The 19,063-nt window shown below is 43.8% G+C and overlaps 1 protein-coding gene across 1 annotated transcript; it reads left to right on the forward strand.

Moving 5' to 3' along the window:
• Positions 1–1,803: 1,803 nt before the first annotated feature.
• med27 (mediator complex subunit 27) lies at positions 1,804–18,680 on the forward strand. The gene is made up of 8 exons (XM_071904519.2): positions 1,804–2,014; positions 3,720–3,864; positions 14,875–15,005; positions 16,686–16,779; positions 17,341–17,448; positions 17,556–17,597; positions 17,731–17,808; positions 18,380–18,680. The coding sequence occupies exons 1-8, from the start codon at positions 1,812–1,814 to the stop codon at positions 18,512–18,514; spliced, it is 936 nt and encodes a 311-aa protein (XP_071760620.1). The 5' UTR covers positions 1,804–1,811; the 3' UTR covers positions 18,515–18,680.
• The last annotated feature ends 383 nt before the right edge of the window (positions 18,681–19,063 follow it).

The following is a 19,063-nucleotide window of genomic DNA, read 5'->3' on the forward strand; positions in this document are numbered from 1 at the left end:
GATGGTGTCAGCCCCAGGGTGCTCAAAGCCTGCGCCCCCCAGCTATGTGGAGTGCTTCACCACGTCTTCAACATGAGCCTGAGTCTTCAAAGGGTCCCCGTGCTGTGGAAGACGTCCTGCCTCGTTCCTGCGCCAAAGACGCCGCGTCCCAGTGGCTCCAAGGACTACAGACCGGTGGCTTTGACCTCCCACATCCTGGAGCAGCTCCGACCCATGGTCAAGCCACTCTTGGACCCCCTCCAGTTCGCCTACCAGCCCCGACTTGGAGTTGAGGACGCCATCATTTACCTGCTAAACCGCGCCTACGCCCACCTGGACAAACCGGTGAGCACTGTGAGGGTCATGTTTTTTGACTTCTCCAGTGCTTTCAACACCATCCGGCCGGCTCTACTGGGTGAGAAGCTGACAGCGATGCAGGTGGATGCCCCCCTCCTGTCCTGGACTGTCAACTACCTGACTGGCAGACCACAGGATGTGCGCTTGCAACACTGTGTGTCGGACAGAGCGGTCAGCAACACCGGGGCCCCGCAGGGGACAGTCCTGTCTCCCTTCCTCTTCACCCTCTACACCACGGACTTCAACTACCACACAGAGTCCTGCCATCTTCACAAGTTCTCTGAGGACTCTGCTATAGTTGGATGTATCAGCGAGGGTGAGGAGGCTGAGTATAGGGCTGTGGTGGGAAACTTTGTCACATGGTGTGAGCTTATTGACAATAAACTGGACTGGGCTAAGAACACCGAAGCCCTCTACAAGAAGGGCCAGAGCCGTCTCTACTTTCTGAGGAGGTTGAGGTCCTTCAACATCTGCCGGACAATGCTGAGGATGTTTTATGAGTCTGTGGTGGCCGGTGCTCTCCTGTTTGCTGTTGTGTGCCGGGGCAGCAGGTTGAGGGCAGCGGGTTGAGGGCAGCGGGTTGAGGGCAGCAGGTTGAGGGCAGCAGGTTGAGGGCAGCGGACGCCAACAGACTCAACAAACTGATCCGCAAGGCCAGTGACGTTGTGGGGGTGGAGCTGGACTCTCTGTGTCAGAGAGGAGGATGCTGTCCAAGTTACGTGTCATCCTGGACAACGTCTCCCACCCACTCCATGACGTGCTGGTCAAGCACAGGAGCACATTCAGTGCGAGACTCATTCCACCGAGACGCACCACAGAGCGCCACAGGAAGTCATTCCTGCCTGTGGCCATCAAACTTTTCAACTCCTCCCTCTGAGTGTCAGACACTCTGAGTCAATAGACTGGACCTTGGACTTATTTCACCCCTGTCAGCAGCTTTATAACCCCATGATTTATCATTTATATTTTAAACTGTGCAATACTGATTCTGGTAACAATTTTGTGTAATAATTCAACTGTGCAATAATTATTTACTTATTTACACTGTTGTATATATTATAGTATGATGCACATATTTGTACATATTTCTTATTTGTTATTTCTATATTATTATTGTTATATATTGTAGTATAATGCACATATTTTGCACATATTTTACATATTTCTTATTTTCTTATTTCTATTTTTCTTATAATTTCTCTATGCTTATATATATTTCTCTTCTAGAATGTGATCAACTGCAATGTAACCCAATTTCCCCTCGGGGATCAATAAAGTATTTCTGATTCTGATTCTGAACTAAAATATCTCAGTTATTGTGCAGAAAGAAAAACGCCACAGTCTTTATTAGCTGTATGAAAGTGAAGAGACAGGACAGAAGAGGGAGTTGACATGACAAAGGGCCGGATTCCAACCCAGGACGCTGCAGTTACGTCATCTCTGAGCGACTCTGCGACAGCAGACAGACAGTCAAGATGGCGGACGTAGTAAACGTCGGTGTGAACTTAGAGGCTTTTTCTCAGGCGATCAGCGGCATCCAGGCGCTGCGGTCCAGCGTGAGCCGCGTGTTCGAGTCCCTGAAGGACGGGATGAAGAACCGAGAGACTCTGGAAGGAAGAGAGAAACAGTTTATATCCGAGTTTCAGGACAACCTGCAGGCGGTGAACAGAGACCTGAAGTGAGTCCGACAGCAGCAGCGAGCTTTCTTTAAACACGTTACTCTTTTATAATGAAGAGTATTATAGCCTAATGAAATGTCACATAGAGACTGTGGAGGAAGTTTCATTCTGTAAACAGAAGTGAGTCTGGATCCAACCGAGCCTGATGCTTTCTGTTCTGTTCGGAGAGAGAGTCACACCAAACTCCCTTAAAACACACCACTGAAGACGTTTAGAAATCAATAGGATGCATTAAAATACATTACTGAATGTGTACGTTTACAAATCAATAAGTTCCCCCGTTCAGTTCGGCGAACAACACGCACACCTAGCTGCACTTATTCGAATAAAACTCCAACTTGTAGGCTTTATTCACCTGTTATTCCTTCACTCTTCTTCCCCCGTGGAGGGCGGTACCAAGCGGTGTGAATTATAAATTAATAAAAATTTAGTTTATTGCATTAAATTCTGCTTAGGGCCGAATTGATCAGCACAGCCTGTGGATTTGATAAACACACTGAATCATATTTACCTGATGCGTGTGTTTGCCGAAAAGCACTGTAGCTTCAAATTGACCGATTTTTGAATGTAGTTTGGTGGGATGGTCTCTCCATACAAGATCCAAACAGAAACAGTGTATACAAGTTTCAGCAAGTTCTGTTACAGGTTACAGCAAATACTTTTTTAGACAATTCACATTACAGGTAGAATAAAACATGAGCTGTAAGAGCAGCGTGAAGATGAAAACAGGGTTAACCCTAAACCTGAACCCTAACCTGAAGATGAAAACAGGGTTAACCCTAAACCTGGACCCTAACCTGAAGATGAAAACAGGGTTAACCCTAAACCTTAACCTGAAGATGAAAACAGGGTTAACCCTAAACCTGAACCCTAACCTGAAGATGAAAACAGGGTTAACCCTAAACCTGGACCCTAACCTGAAGATGAAAACAGGGTTAACCCTAAACCTGAACCCTAACCTGAAGATGAAAACAGGGTTAACCCTAAACCCTAACCTGAAGATGAAAACAGGGTTAACCCTAAACCTGGACCCTAACCTGAAGATGAAAACAGGGTTAACCCTAAACCTGAACCCTAACCTGAAGATGAAAACAGGGTTAACCCTAAACCCTAACCTGAAGATGAAAACAGGGTTAAGCCGCTCAAAGTGCATACCACAACATAACATAAACTTAACATTAACATAACAGAAACATAACAATAACATAATATAACATTAACATAAGCATCTCCTGTTCTTCTGTTCTTCTGTGATTCTCTTATTTTATTAGTTAAAGCAGCAGATTTTCCTCCTGAACTGAAACTGCAGACACTCTGCCGTCTGTCTGACCAACAAAACCCTGTCTGTCTCTCACCTGTCTCACTTGTCTCTCTATCACCTGTCTGTCTCTCACCTGTCTGTCTCTCTACCTGTCTGTCTCTCAGTGAGTTGGAGCGTCTCAGCGGTCTGGTTGGTCTGTCTCTCACCTGTCTGTCTCTCACCTGTCTGTCTCTCTACCTGTCTGTCTCTCAGTGAGTTGGAGCGTCTCAGCGGTCTGGTTGGTCTGTCTCTCACCTGTCTGTCTCTCACCTGTCTGTCTCTCTACCTGTCTGTCTCTCAGTGAGTTGGAGCGTCTCAGCGGTCTGGTTGGTCTGTCTCTCACCTGTCTGTCTCTCACCTGTCTGTCTCTCACCTGTCTGTCTCTCTACCTGTCTGTCTCTCAGTGAGTTGGAGCGTCTCAGCGGTCTGGTTGGTCGTCCCTCTGAGTCTCATCCTCTTCATAACAGCGGTCTTCTCAGTTTGGATCCAGTTCAGGACAAAACTCCACTTTACTCCCAGCTGCTGCAGGCGTACAAGTGGTCCAACAAGGTATTACTGCTAACTACTGCTAACTAGCATTAACTACTGCTAACTACTACTACCTACTGCTAACTACTGCTAACTAGTACTGCTAACTAGCATTAACTACTGCTACCTACTGCTAACTACTGCTAACTAGTAATGCTAAGTAGTAGTATTGTTAACTGCTAAGTAGTACTCCTCTCTTCTCCTTTCCTCTCCTCCTTTCTTCGCCTCCTCCTCTCCTCTCTTTTCCTCTCCTCCTCTCCTCCTCTTCTCTCCTCTCCTCCTCTCCTCTCTTTTCCTCTCCTCCTCTCCTCCTCTCCTCTCCTCTCCTCTCCTCCTCTCCTCTCCTCTTTTTTCCTCTCCTCCTCTCCTTTGATCTGATCTAAGTGTTCTTCAGTTGATGACACAGCTGAACCCCCCCAACAAAAACACATTATTAAATTCCAGTGTGTGTGTGTGTGTGTGTCCTGGTGTTTTCAGTAATGACTGAACTTGGATAGTGTGTTTCCTTTTGATGTCTTGTTGCCATGCCAACCAAGATCTGTCCTACTGATATGGATCCTGTTCCTTCTGCAGCAGTTAAACCTGCAGTAAGCGATTTCAGACCTTCTAACCAATCCTGCAGCTAATGTGCTGTGTGGAGATTTAGTCATGATGATATAAACCAACATCCAGCTGTGTTGCTGTTTTCTCCTCTTTTTTAGATTTTTACAAAATCTAAGTACAAGTACTAAGACAACGAAATGCAGTTTAGCATCTAACCAGAAGTGCAAAAGAAGCAGTAAAAGTGCAGTGCAATGTAATGTACATATGTATAATATATAAGTAGAATAAGTTGTAAGGGTAGTATGAATGTGCTAGGATATATACAGTATGAGCAGTATTAACAGTATGAACAAGATGTATATAATATATATAGTATATCAGTGATGTAAACAGGTGCGCGTCCTGCGTCTCTTACGTGTTAAAATCCGAAAGGACGCAGTAAACTCACTATCGACGCGTCCAGGGGACGCACCCTATTTTTTCCTAGAAAATAGTCTCAGTCATGGCGGGAGAGACTTACTGCCCTTGCTGGGTCTGCTTCCAACGCTACTTTCGCCGCACAGATTTCATTTCAACAAGGCTACAAACTTGGTAATTGGTAAATAAACTCAGGTGGATGCTGTATTCACTCATGTCGATGATGACCCGATGATGCTTTACCGTCCAGGGGACGCGGCGTGTTGAAAAAAAAAAATCCACCGGCCGCGATTTTCTCACCGTCTGCGCATAAATCTTGCGCATATCTCCCGTTTTGTTCAGTCTCAATGAGTGAAAGGAAAACGTTTTAAAATGCCACCAAAGAAAAAGATCAAACATATTGCTGGCCAACAAACTACTGCAGGTAGGGATGTACCCGAATCTGAATCCGTTATTCGGGAAAGCACAGATAGGCTAATGCAATGGAAACACATATTTCTTCTACCCGAAGTTGCTCGTTATTATTCGGGGGAAAAAGCCATGATTGACATGTCTGTGCGTCAGCTGCCATGTTTCTTCAAATCGATTCATATCATCGTGGATGGCCACAAGATAAAAATGCCCATTCTGTTTGCAACATAGGACTTTGATTTCACTAACTAGTCGTTTCATTTACTACACATTAGAGGTCTGCGACCCGACCCGAACCCGACGGGACCGAGACCGTAACGCGCTCGGTCGTGTCTTAGCTTACATTAGCTTTGTGCTTGTTAGCTTTAGGGAAGCAGGCTAACGTTACTCCTGGATAGCATGACAGAGCAAGACCACGTCAGTAGGGCAGACTGAGTAGTTGGTAGTAACCTACTCAACCTGTTGCTGTAACTCAGTCTCAGTAAAAACACAAGGAGCGCCACCCAGTGACTTAATCTGTTACTGCAACCAAAACAATGTTCCAAAAGCATAGTAGGCATATTTGCGACTGTTACAACTGTATGTCGGCTCGGTTGTTTTTTTTTCATGCGTGGAAAAAAGCACAATGTTTTATGCTCCTCGCTTTCTCCTGAAGCTCTGTGACACACAGGCTGCTGGGCTCTCTCTCTCTCTCTCTCTCTCTCTCTTTCTCTTTCTGTCTCCCTCTCTCCTCTCTCTCTCTCTCTCTCTCTCTCTCTCTCTCTCTGTCTCCCTCTCTCTCTCTCTCTCTCTCTGTCTCCCTCTCTCTCTCTCTCTCTCTCTGTCTCCCTCTCTCTCTCTCTCTCTCTGTCTCTCTCTCTCTCTCTCTGTCTCTCTCTCTCTCTCTGTCTCCTCTCTCTCTCTCTCTCTCTCTCTCTCTCTCTCTGTCTCTCTCTCTCTCTCTGTCTCCCTCTCTCTCTGTCTCTCTCTCTCTCTCTCTCTCCCTCTCTCTCTCTCTCTCTCTCTCTGTCTCCCTCTCTCTCTCTCTCTCTCTCTGTCTCCCTCTCTCTCTCTCTCTCTCTCTGTCTCTCTCTCTCTCTCTCTGTCTCTCTCTCTCTCTCTGTCTCCCTCTCTCTCTCTCTCTCTCTCTCTCTCTCTCTCTCTCTCTCTCTCTGTCTCTCTCTCTGTCTCCCTCTCTCTCTCTCTCTCTCTCTCTCTCTCTTTCTCTTTCTGTCTCCCTCTCTCTCTCTCTTAACTTAAAAATACAAACAGAAAAATTGTGCTTTTGCTGTTAAAAAAATATATTATTGGGGACCCACTCAAATGACCACCTGTGGGTCCCGGGGACTCACTACATTGAAAACCTATTTACATCACTGGTTTATGGTGTGATTTAAATAGAGAAATGCATTTGGAGACACACAGTCTATTGCTCCTGTGGTAAGATAAGATAGAACTTTATTGATCAATAAATAATATAATATATATATGATAATATATATACAATAATAATAATAATAATACGATAATGCTGACCGGTCCATCCCTACCACAATCGTTCCACCTCGTACACCGATACACTTTTTACCGGCTCGGACCATCTAATGACATCTTCAACATCCCTGTCAGGATTAGCAATAGACAGTCGCAGGTAAATATTATGGTCCAGGATAACATTGTTGATATTAAGCGATCGCTTACACCTGATGCGAGACTGCATCCGTAGCAGAGGAGTGAATCCTGAACATTCGCCCACTGGAATCCGCTCAACAGTCACGGCAACCGGCCGTTTGCTTTAAGGCGAATACGGCCCTGATTAACGCTAGGTCTGTGTCTAATAAGACATTCATTTTAAATGACTTTTTTACCTCCCGTGATTTGGATTTTCTATTTTTACCAGAGACATGGACTGGTGATGGTGAGTCAAACATTTTTGGTGAACTGTGTCCAGCAAACTGTTCCTTCATTAGCACCCCTAGGTGTGTTGGCAGAGGGGGCGGAGTGGCTACGGTTTTCAAGAATCGGTTTAAATTACAGACACTTTCTTTCGGGAGCTATTCTACATTTGAATCACAGACTGTAAAAATAGAATCTGTGACTAACCCTCTAGTCTGTGTTTTGGTCTATAGGCCTCCCGAGCCGGTTAAGGACTTTATAACAGAATTCTCTGACTTCCTGTCTCGTATTGTTCCATTGCATGATAGACTGTTGATCTTGGGTGATTTTAATATTCACCTATGTTGTCCAGGTAAACCCACGGCAAATGATTTCACACGTGTCTTGGATTCTTTTGGCCTTCTTCAGCATATAAATACGGCTACCCATGTACTAGGGCATACTCTTGACCTTATTATGCCTTATGGGTTTTGTATTGACAATATTAATATCGAAGATGCATGTTTTTCTGATCACCTGCCTATTGTATTCGATGCCACCTTAACCAGTCCTCTGTGCACTGTCAAAGCCCCTGGTTACTATTCCCGCCACATAAATTCTCTCACTACAAATCAGTTTGCTGAAGCCTGTCAAAGAAATGCCATTGCAACCTCTATTTCTTGGGTTACCTAACCCACCTAACCCTAACCCAGATAGATTAATTTCCCTCTTCCATTCCTCCTGCTCAGATATCCTGGACTCTGTCTGTGTTTAAGCCCCCCTTAAACACAGACACCCTAAATTTAAATCCCCCCAGTGGTTGGACAATTCAACCCGTTCTCTTAGGCAGGCCTGTCGGAAAGCTGAGCGGAGATGGAAAAAACATCACCTCTCAGTTTCATTTGAAATATTCAAAAACTGTCTGGCTAATTGCCAAACAGCAGCCAAAAAAGCCAGGGCTAAATATTTCTCTGAGACAATCAGTAAACGTTCTCACAGACCTAAAATTCTGTTCAGCACTATAAATTCTGTCCTCAATCCCCGTATCTCTCACGATGTTGAAGCATCCACGGACATCTGTGAGAATTTTTTGAGGTTTTTCACAGAAAAAGTTGAAAACATTCGATCACTGTTCCCTCCCCCTCTCTCTGACACCCCGCCCCAAAGCATAGGGGCTCGCCATTCCTGAATACCAGCGAGATCCTTGATCCATTTCATCAGGGTTCAGAGCCCTCAGCACTGAAACATCTCTGTTAGAAGTGACAGACGATCTGTTACTCTCTGCTGACTCTGGGGAAAATGCCATCCTGGTTTTACTAGATCTTAGTGCTGCCTTCGATACCGTGGATCCAGGGGTCGCGTTAACCGAATATTTTCCGTCATTGACAGAATTTTTTTAACTGATGGAAAAATCTGAAGGCCGTCCGTCATCTTGACAGATTACACTGAGGGCGATCTACCCTAACGTTAAGTAATTCACAGGGTTAGGGTTAGGCTGAAGACACATTTTTATTCTCTGGCCTTTTTGGCCCACTAATATTTTAATCTGTTGTCATGTCTATAACTCTGTATTTTGTCCCTTGTTGTTGCTTATTGTTGTCGTTGGTATGTTTCTCCTTGTGTTTTATTTTTACTTTGTATTTTAATGTTCTTTGTACAGCACTTTGGTCAGCTCAAGCTGTGTTTAAATATGCTCTAGAAATAAACTTTACTTACTTACTTACTATAATTAATCACTTTAATCACTCAGGTTTCCAATTGAATAAAATTGCCTATGAATTTGTTCATATAGGCCTGGCTTTGTTAATATGGTTATTATCACTAGGCTTACAAATGGACTGAAACACATTTTGTTGTTAATATGAGGTCTGGGACTGTTTTAATAGGTTTTGCTTTTTTAAAGAATGAGGCATTTTAAGTAGAAACCACTTCATGCGTAATGCCCCCATGCATGTTTCCAAACACACGTAGATTTTGATCGTACCAAAGAACGAATTCAGGTAAGAAAAAAAATGATGAATGCCGAAATGTTTGTGGAAACGTTCGTAAGTACACTTTAAGATCAAATCTGATCGTACGCACGTTTCGTGAATGAGGCCCAATAAGATCTACAAAGGCCTGATTGGAAAGAGCAGCATTATTACATCTCCCCCAAGAATTAGGCGATGGGAATTTAAGTTTGTTATGGAAGACAGAAAAGATTTCATGAATTTCACATCATCCCAATTTGGAGCATACACATTGGCTAGAGTTATGGGAACATTGTACAATATACCAGATACAATAACAAATCTCCCCAGGTGATCAGCCTGAACCTCGTCCATAATGAAAGGTGTATTTTTGTTAATAAGGCTAGCTACTCCTCTAGACTTTGTCTGAAAATTGGAATGGTATAATTGTCCGACCCATGATTTTTTAAGTCTAAAATGGTCAGAAGATACAAGGTGTGTCTCTTGCAGAAAAGCAATATTAACTTCTAATACAAATGGGTGAGAATCTTATTACGTTTAATAATTTGGTTAGCCCCCTTGACATTCCAGCTTACAAAGTTCACTGTGTTAGCATCTGATGACTTACTCTGTAATGTATTAGCCATTCTCAGTGAGAGTAAATGAACCTATAGCAACTGCACCTGTTTGATATCTACTGGCCAGCTGTACACTTAATCTCAAACACAAAAAGTTACACTTAAACATTAAACATATACCCTTCCCCAACTCTTCTGCAACTCCCCAAATGAGAAGCAGAGAGAAAACAACTCCCCACCTGTAACTTCTACATTAAGTTACAGAGGCATCATAACTCCAGCGCTCGTTATGGTAAAACACAAGGTCCAATAAAAGCCTGTAGCAAATTAAATGTTGCAAAAAGACTAAGAGAAAATCGGTCCATAACTTTAGAATGAACGATAACAAGAGCACCCAGGCCCCTTACCGGTATCAGCATCCCCATACAGCACAGTGGTGAAATCCCATTAGCCAGTGTAAATGTAGATTAGGACACAGTAAAGGTCCCATGCAGCAACATTACGGTAGGCCGAGCAACAGCTCTTTATAGTAGTCCTTAAATTAACAGATCAAGTTCAAACAAGACGAACATCCGTGGTCGTGGGGGTGAAGGCCCGCCAGCCCCGCTAGCCACGCTAACCCCGCTAACCCCGCTAGCCACGCAAACCCCGCTAACCCCGCTAGCCACGCTAACCCCGCTAACCCCGCTAGCCCCGCCAGCCCCGCCAGCCCCGCCAGCCCCGCTAGCCCCGCCAGCCCCGCCAGCCCCGCCAGCCCCGCCAGCCCCGCCAGCCCCGCCAGCCCCGCCAGCCCCACAGAACTTGTGGACGGACTAACATGGGCCCGCATTTTCATACTCTCGGTGTGGTCGCTGGGATGTTACCTTTTCAGGTGATGGAAAAGATTTGTTGTGTTTCCCGTCTTGGTTGGCACCGACCGACGGCGTATCTTGCAGACCGTCTTAATCTTTCTTCACCGGTAGCTCAAACAACGCTTTGCGGTAGGAAATGGGCCAAAAACTGCAGACTGACTGGCTGTTGTCGTGTTTATTTCTGCTGTGTGATTGGCTGTTAGATCTGTCCATATCAAGTAAAACATGTCCAAAGTTTAGCATCGTTATCGACATGAGTTCTATCGCAATCCCCTATCGAGATCGTTTTATCGCCCAGCCCTACTCTGCTGATTCTACTGACTCTACTGACTCTACTGACTCTACTGACTACTGAATCTACTGACTTTACTGATTCTACTGACTTTACTGACTCTACTGATTCTACTGACTCTACTGATTCTACTGATTCTACTGATTCTACTGACTCTACTGATTCTACTGACTCTACTGACTCTACTGATTCTACTGACTCTACTGACTCTACTGATTCTACTGACTCTACTGATTCTACTGATTCTACTGACTCTACTGATTCTACTGACTACTGATTCTACTGATTCTACTGACTCTACTGACTCTACTGACTCTACTGATTCTACTGACTCTGCTGATTCTACTGACTCTACTGATTCTACTGACTCTACTGACTACTGATTCTACTGACTACTGATTCTATTGACTCTACTGATTCTACTGATTCTACTGACTCTACTGACTACTGATTCTATTGACTCTTCTGATTCTACTGACTACTGATTCTACTGATTCTACTGACTCTACTGACTACTGATTCTACTGACTACTGATTCTATTGACTCTTCTGATTCTACTGACTCTACTGATTCTACTGACTCTACTGATTCTACTGACTCTACTGACTACTGATTCTACTGACTACTGATTCTATTGACTCTACTGATTCTACTGATTCTACTGACTCTACTGACTACTGATTCTATTGACTCTTCTGATTCTACTGACTCTACTGACTACTGATTCTACTGACTTTACTGATTCTACTGACTTTACTGATTCTACTGACTCTACTGATTCTACTGACTCTACTGATTCTACTGACTACTGACTCTACTGACTACTGATTCTACTGACTTTACTGATTCTGCTGACTCTACTGATTCTACTGACTCTACTGACTACTGACTCTACTGATTCTACTGACTCTACTGACTCTACTGACTACTGACTCTACTGATTCTACTGATTCTACTGACTCTACTGACTACTGATTCTACTGACTTTACTGATTCTACTGACTTTACTGATTCTACTGACTCTACTGACTACTGACTCTACTGACTACTGACTCTACTGATTCTGCTGACTCTACTGACTAGTGACTCTACTGACTCTACTGACTCTACTGACTACTGATACTACTGACTACTGACTACTGATACTACTGACTACTGACTCTACTGACTACTGATTCTACTGACTACTGATTCTATTGACTCTACTGATTCTACTGATTCTACTGACTCTACTGACTACTGATTCTACTGACTTTACTGATCTACTGACTTTACTGATTCTGCTGACTCTACTGATACTACTGACTCTACTGACTCTACTGATTCTACTGACTCTACTGGCTCTACTGACTACTGATACTACTGACTCTACTGATTCTACTGATTCTACTGACTCTACTGATTCTACTGATTCTACTGACTCTACTGACTACTGATTCTACTGACTTTACTGACTTTACTGACTCTACTGACTACTGATACTACTGACTCTACTGATTCTACTGATTCTACTGACTCTGCTGATTCTACTGACTCTACTGATTCTACTGACTCTACTGACTACTGATTCTACTGACTACTGATTCTATTGACTCTACTGATTCTACTGATTCTACTGACTCTACTGACTACTGATTCTATTGACTCTTCTGATTCTACTGACTACTGATTCTACTGATTCTACTGACTCTACTGACTACTGATTCTACTGACTACTGATTCTATTGACTCTTCTGATTCTACTGACTCTACTGATTCTACTGACTCTACTGATTCTACTGACTCTACTGACTACTGATTCTACTGACTACTGATTCTATTGACTCTACTGATTCTACTGATTCTACTGACTCTACTGACTACTGATTCTATTGACTCTTCTGATTCTACTGACTCTACTGACTACTGATTCTACTGACTTTACTGATTCTACTGACTTTACTGATTCTACTGACTCTACTGATTCTACTGACTCTACTGATTCTACTGACTACTGACTCTACTGACTACTGATTCTACTGACTTTACTGATTCTGCTGACTCTACTGATTCTACTGACTCTACTGACTACTGACTCTACTGATTCTACTGACTCTACTGACTCTACTGACTACTGACTCTACTGATTCTACTGATTCTACTGACTCTACTGACTACTGATTCTACTGACTTTACTGATTCTACTGACTTTACTGATTCTACTGACTCTACTGACTACTGACTCTACTGACTACTGACTCTACTGATTCTGCTGACTCTACTGACTAGTGACTCTACTGACTACTGACTCTACTGACTCTACTGACTACTGATACTACTGACTACTGACTACTGATACTACTGACTACTGACTCTACTGACTACTGATTCTACTGACTACTGATTCTATTGACTCTACTGATTCTACTGATTCTACTGACTCTACTGACTACTGATTCTACTGACTTTACTGATCTACTGACTTTACTGATTCTGCTGACTCTACTGATACTACTGACTCTACTGACTCTACTGATTCTACTGACTCTACTGGCTCTACTGACTACTGATACTACTGACTCTACTGATTCTACTGATTCTACTGACTCTACTGATTCTACTGATTCTACTGACTACTGATTCTACTGACTTTACTGACTTTACTGACTCTACTGACTACTGATACTACTGACTCTACTGATTCTACTGATTCTACTGACTCTACTGACTCTACTGACTAGTGACTCTACTGACTCTACTGACTACTGACTCTACTGACTACTGATACTACTGACTACTGACTCTACTGACTCTACTGACTACTGACTCTACTGATACTACTGACTCTACTGACTCTACTGACTCTACTGACTGCTGACTCTACTGATTCTACTGACTACTGACTCTACTGACTACTGATTCTACTGACTTCTGATTCTACTGACTTTACTGATTCTACTGACTCTACTGATTCTACTGATTCTACTGATTCTACTGACTCTACTGACTACTGACTCTACTGACTACTGATTCTACTGACTTTACTGATTCTGCTGACTCTACTGATTCTACTGACTCTACTGACTACTGACTCTACTGATTCTACTGACTCTACTGACTCTACTGACTACTGACTCTACTGATTCTACTGATTCTACTGACTCTACTGACTACTGATTCTACTGACTTTACTGATTCTACTGACTTTACTGATTCTACTGACTCTACTGACTACTGACTCTACTGACTACTGACTCTACTGATTCTGCTGACTCTACTGACTAGTGACTCTACTGACTACTGACTCTACTGACTCTACTGACTACTGATACTACTGACTACTGACTCTACTGACTACTGATACTACTGACTACTGACTCTACTGACTACTGATTCTACTGACTACTGATTCTATTGACTCTACTGATTCTACTGATTCTACTGACTCTACTGACTACTGATTCTACTGACTTTACTGATCTACTGACTTTACTGATTCTGCTGACTCTACTGATACTACTGACTCTACTGACTCTACTGATTCTACTGACTCTACTGGCTCTACTGACTACTGATACTACTGACTCTACTGATTCTACTGATTCTACTGACTCTACTGATTCTACTGATTCTACTGACTCTACTGACTACTGATTCTACTGACTTTACTGACTTTACTGACTCTACTGACTACTGATACTACTGACTCTACTGATTCTACTGATTCTACTGACTCTACTGACTCTACTGACTAGTGACTCTACTGACTCTACTGACTACTGACTCTACTGACTACTGATACTACTGACTACTGACTCTACTGACTCTACTGACTACTGACTCTACTGATACTACTGACTCTACTGACTCTACTGACTGCTGACTCTACTGATTCTACTGACTACTGACTCTACTGACTACTGATTCTACTGACTTCTGATTCTACTGACTTTACTGATTCTACTGACTCTACTGATTCTACTGACTCTACTGACTACTGACTCTACTGACTAGTGACTCTACTGACTACTGACTCTACTGACTAGTGACTCTACTGACTGCTGACTCTACTGATTCTACTGACTACTGACTCTACTGACTGCTGATTCTACTGATTCTACTGACTCTACTGACTCTACTGATTCTACTGTTCCAGCTGCAGTACCATGCCGGTCTGGCCTCCAGTTTGTTGAACCAGCAGTCACTCAAACGATCAGCCAATCAGATGGGAGCATCGGCCAAGAGGCGGCCCAAGGTCCAACCCAGCACATTAGTCCTGCCACCTCAGTGAGTAACACAGTAAATACATACTGCATACATACTACATACATACTGCATACATACTACATACATACTGCATACATACTGCATTAGGGATGGGAATCGAGAACCGGTTCCAGTTGAGAACCGGTTCCAAATTGTCTGATCCATCGGAATCGTATGCCTCCGAGGTTATCAATTCCTTTTATCGATGCCGGCATGGTTTTCTGACAGTTGCGCATGCGCATTGCAAAAACTCATGCGTCATGACGTCAAACTCTGCGTCTACGCTGCTGGAAACTTGCAACAAGAAGGAGTCATGGCGGAGAGGAAGAAACTGTCCAAAGCGTGGCTTCATTTCACGAAGAAAGATGACAACAGTGCTACTTGTAACGTCTGTAAAATTATCATTTCTGTGTTCACACAGTGTTTTTTGATGTGGAAAAAGCGCTGCCTGGAGCGCTTTTTGTGAGGAGAAATAAAAAGCGGATCACGGCAACGTCACGTGACGTTAGCTGAGCAGCTGCTAGCTCACTAACCAGCTGGTTCACTTCTAGCAGACAGAACAGTGTTGTGCAACAAGCAAAGGCTTACCAGATATTTCCAATACATGTCCAGTATAATCCATACCTCCTTTATGATCGCTGTTGCGGTAACGGAAATTCACTTATTACAACGTCCAATTTCTCCACCGGCACTTTCACTTTCTCCATATTTGTTGTTGCTATGGGAAACGGCCAGCGTCTCTGTCATCGTGATTGGTCGGCTGGGAAAAAGCGGTTCACGTCACCCGGCGCTTTTCTGAAAAGTTGAACATTTCTCAACTTTTGAAAGCGCTCCGCTCTGACGAAAAAAACGCAGCTGCAGCGCTTTTCGGGAGCGGCCGCCTTTTGTGCGCCTTGCTGCCGCTTCCCATTGCTTTTAATGAGGAAAGGGGCTGGCGGCTGGGGATAAAACGCTGTGTGAACGCAGCCTTAAGGGTGGAAACACCAGCAATATGTTGAAACATCTTAGGGTAACCATCTAAAGATCTTATTTGTTTTCCAAGTTATATCATTTTAAGAAAAGGAGCATTGTAATTTATTTTAACATGTTCAAATGTTATCAGGCAGACATTCTACACTGTGTTCAGACTCAAGAGATAATAAAACAGCTGCGTTGACGCTGAAAACCTGTGTAGGCCTACTTTTTTTTTCACACAGAAAATTGATTGGGAATCGATAAGGGAATCGATAAAGAACCGGACCGATAAGCAGAATCGATAATGGCATTGGTATCAATAAAATCTTATCAATTCCCATCCCTATACTGCATACATACTACATACATACTGCATACATACTACATACATACTACATACATACTGCATACATACTGCATACATACTGCATACATACTACATACATACTGCATACATACTACATACATACTGCATACATACTACATACATACTACATACATACTGCATACATACTGCATACATACTACATACATACTGCATACATACTACATACATACTGCATACATACTGCATACATACTACATACATACTGCATACATACTACATACATACCACATACATACTGCATACATACTGCATACTAGTAGGAAGGAGGAAGCAACCTTCCCAAGGAGAGTAAAACTGTCTGACCTTTGACCTTCTGCCTGATGAGTGTGTGTGTGTGTGTGTGTGTGTGTGTGTGGCAGGTATGTGGATGATGTCATCTCTCGGATCGGCAGAATGTTTCCTGACATGACTATCGAACTGTTCAGACCGAACGGAACTTCAGCTGTTCTGCTGGTACACACACACACACACACACACACACATACACACACACACACACACACACACACACACACACACACATACACACACTCAGTTCTGCTCTCCAGGTTTTTATTTCTGGATTACCTGTCTGTCTCCCTCTCTACCTGCCTGTCTCCCTCTCTACCTGCCTGTCTCCCTCTCTCTACCTGCCTGTCTCCCTCTCTACCTGCCTGTCTCCCTCTCTCTACCTGCCTGTCTCCCTCTCTACCCCTGCCTGTCTGTCTCTCTACCTGCCTGTCTCCCTCTCTACCTGCCTGTCTCCCTCTCTCTACCTGCCTGTCTGTCTCTCTGCCTGCCTGTCTCCCTCTCTACCTGCCTGTCTCCCTCTCTACCTGCCTGTCTCCCTCTCTCTACCTGCCTGTCTGTCTCTCTGCCTGCCTGTGTCCCTCTCTACCTGCCTGTCTCCCTCTCTCTACCTGCCTGTCTGTCTCTCTGCCTGCCTGTCTCCCTCTCTGCCTGCCTGTCTCCCTCTCTACCTGCCTGTCTCCCTCTCTACCTGCCTGTCTCCCTCTCTACCTGTCTGTCTCTCAGGTGACTCTGGGTAAGGTGTTGAAGGCGATCGTTGTGATGCGTTCTCTGTTCATCGACAGAACGATCGTTCGAGGATTTAATGAGAACGTTTACAACGAGGATGGAAAGGTCAGAGGTCAAATCCACCACTCTGTAACCATGGTAACCATTGGTGGTTGTTGTGTGGTCGTCATGTGGCTGTTACCATGGTAACCTCTGTCCTCCTGTCTCCTCAGCTGGACATCTGGACCAAATCCCAGTACCAGGTGTTCCAGAAGGTAACACACAAGCACACACACAAACACAAACACACGCACACACACACACACACACACACACGCACACGCACACGCACACGCACACGCACACACACACACACACAAACACTTTGATTGGTTGTGTTGTTGCTAGGTAACGGACCACGCCACCACCGCTCTGCTGCACTACCAGCTGCCTCAGATGCCTGATGTGGTCGTACGATCCTTCATGGTGAGTCACAGATCAATAACCAATACCTACTGATCAATAACCAATATCACTATAACATACTGTAAGTATAAAGTTCTGCTATCAAAATACAGTTAGAACATTAATATAAATAAAGTTATTAGTTATAGAGAACCGTTCGGTTCCCGTTCTGAAACCCGTGATATTTATGATTTAATGTGTTCATGTTCACCGCACTACATTACCCAGCATGCCTTTGAGTGGGGAACTTTCCATCAAAGCTAACTCAACACTTCACAGTAAAGCTGCTAGCTAACGCTGCGGTTTGGCTACTGAACACTGTCACCCAGCAGTGCAGAGAGGCATCATGGGAAATGTAGTTAATGTCTAAACACAGAAGTCTTTTCCCTCAGAAGTTACAAAACGTGTTTGTATCCAAATCTGATGAACTCTCTCTCTCCTGCCTGTCTCTCTCTCTCTCTCCTACCTGTCTCTCTCTCTCCTACCTGTCTCTCTCTCTTTCTCTCTCTTTCTCTTTCTCTCTCTCTCTCTCTCCTACCTGTCTCCCTCTCTCTCCTACCTGTATCTCTCTCCTACCTGTCTCACTCTCTAGACGTGGTTGCGTAGCTACATAAAACTCTTCCAGTCTTCCTGTCAGCGTTGCGGTCGCTTCCTGCAGGACGGACTTCCTCCAACATGGAGGGACTTTAGGACCCTGGAGGCTTTCCACGACACCTGCCGCATGTAGACTGACGGACTGACGGACTGACTGACGGACTGACTGACTGACTGACAGACAGATTTAGTGACTGATGGACAGATATTTCCTGTTGTTATCTAGTTTGTAGACTGTTCCTTTTTTGTGTTAAACTGTATAAAGTAGCTTCAATAAAGTTTGATTTGAATGTCATAAACCTGTGTCTTTATGGAAGACAGACAGGCAGACGCAGACAGACAGACAGGCAGTGGGTGTCCAGTCACAGAAGGTTGGCAAGTCTCTGGCTACTGGTCAAACTGGTCAAACTGGTCAAACTGGTCAAGGTTTTATTCAATAAACCAGTTAACAGAATATTCCCTTTTTGACTGAACAGCAGCTCACTGTAGTTCAGGAGAAACAAATGATGATCCAACAGTAACAGCTGTAAGCTGCAGCGGTCCAACCCCAAAATATTTGAACATTTTTGAACATATTTGAAAAATCGCAGCCTGGTTTGATTGCTTCATAGCAAAGGTGGTTATGACCCTCTTAACATCTGAGGCAGGGGATTGAGCATCTGAATTGTTTTTTGATCTCAAT

Source organism: Centroberyx gerrardi, chromosome 8 (assembly GCF_048128805.1).
Source record: "Centroberyx gerrardi isolate f3 chromosome 8, fCenGer3.hap1.cur.20231027, whole genome shotgun sequence".
Classification (NCBI taxonomy): Eukaryota; Metazoa; Chordata; class Actinopteri; order Beryciformes; family Berycidae; genus Centroberyx; species Centroberyx gerrardi.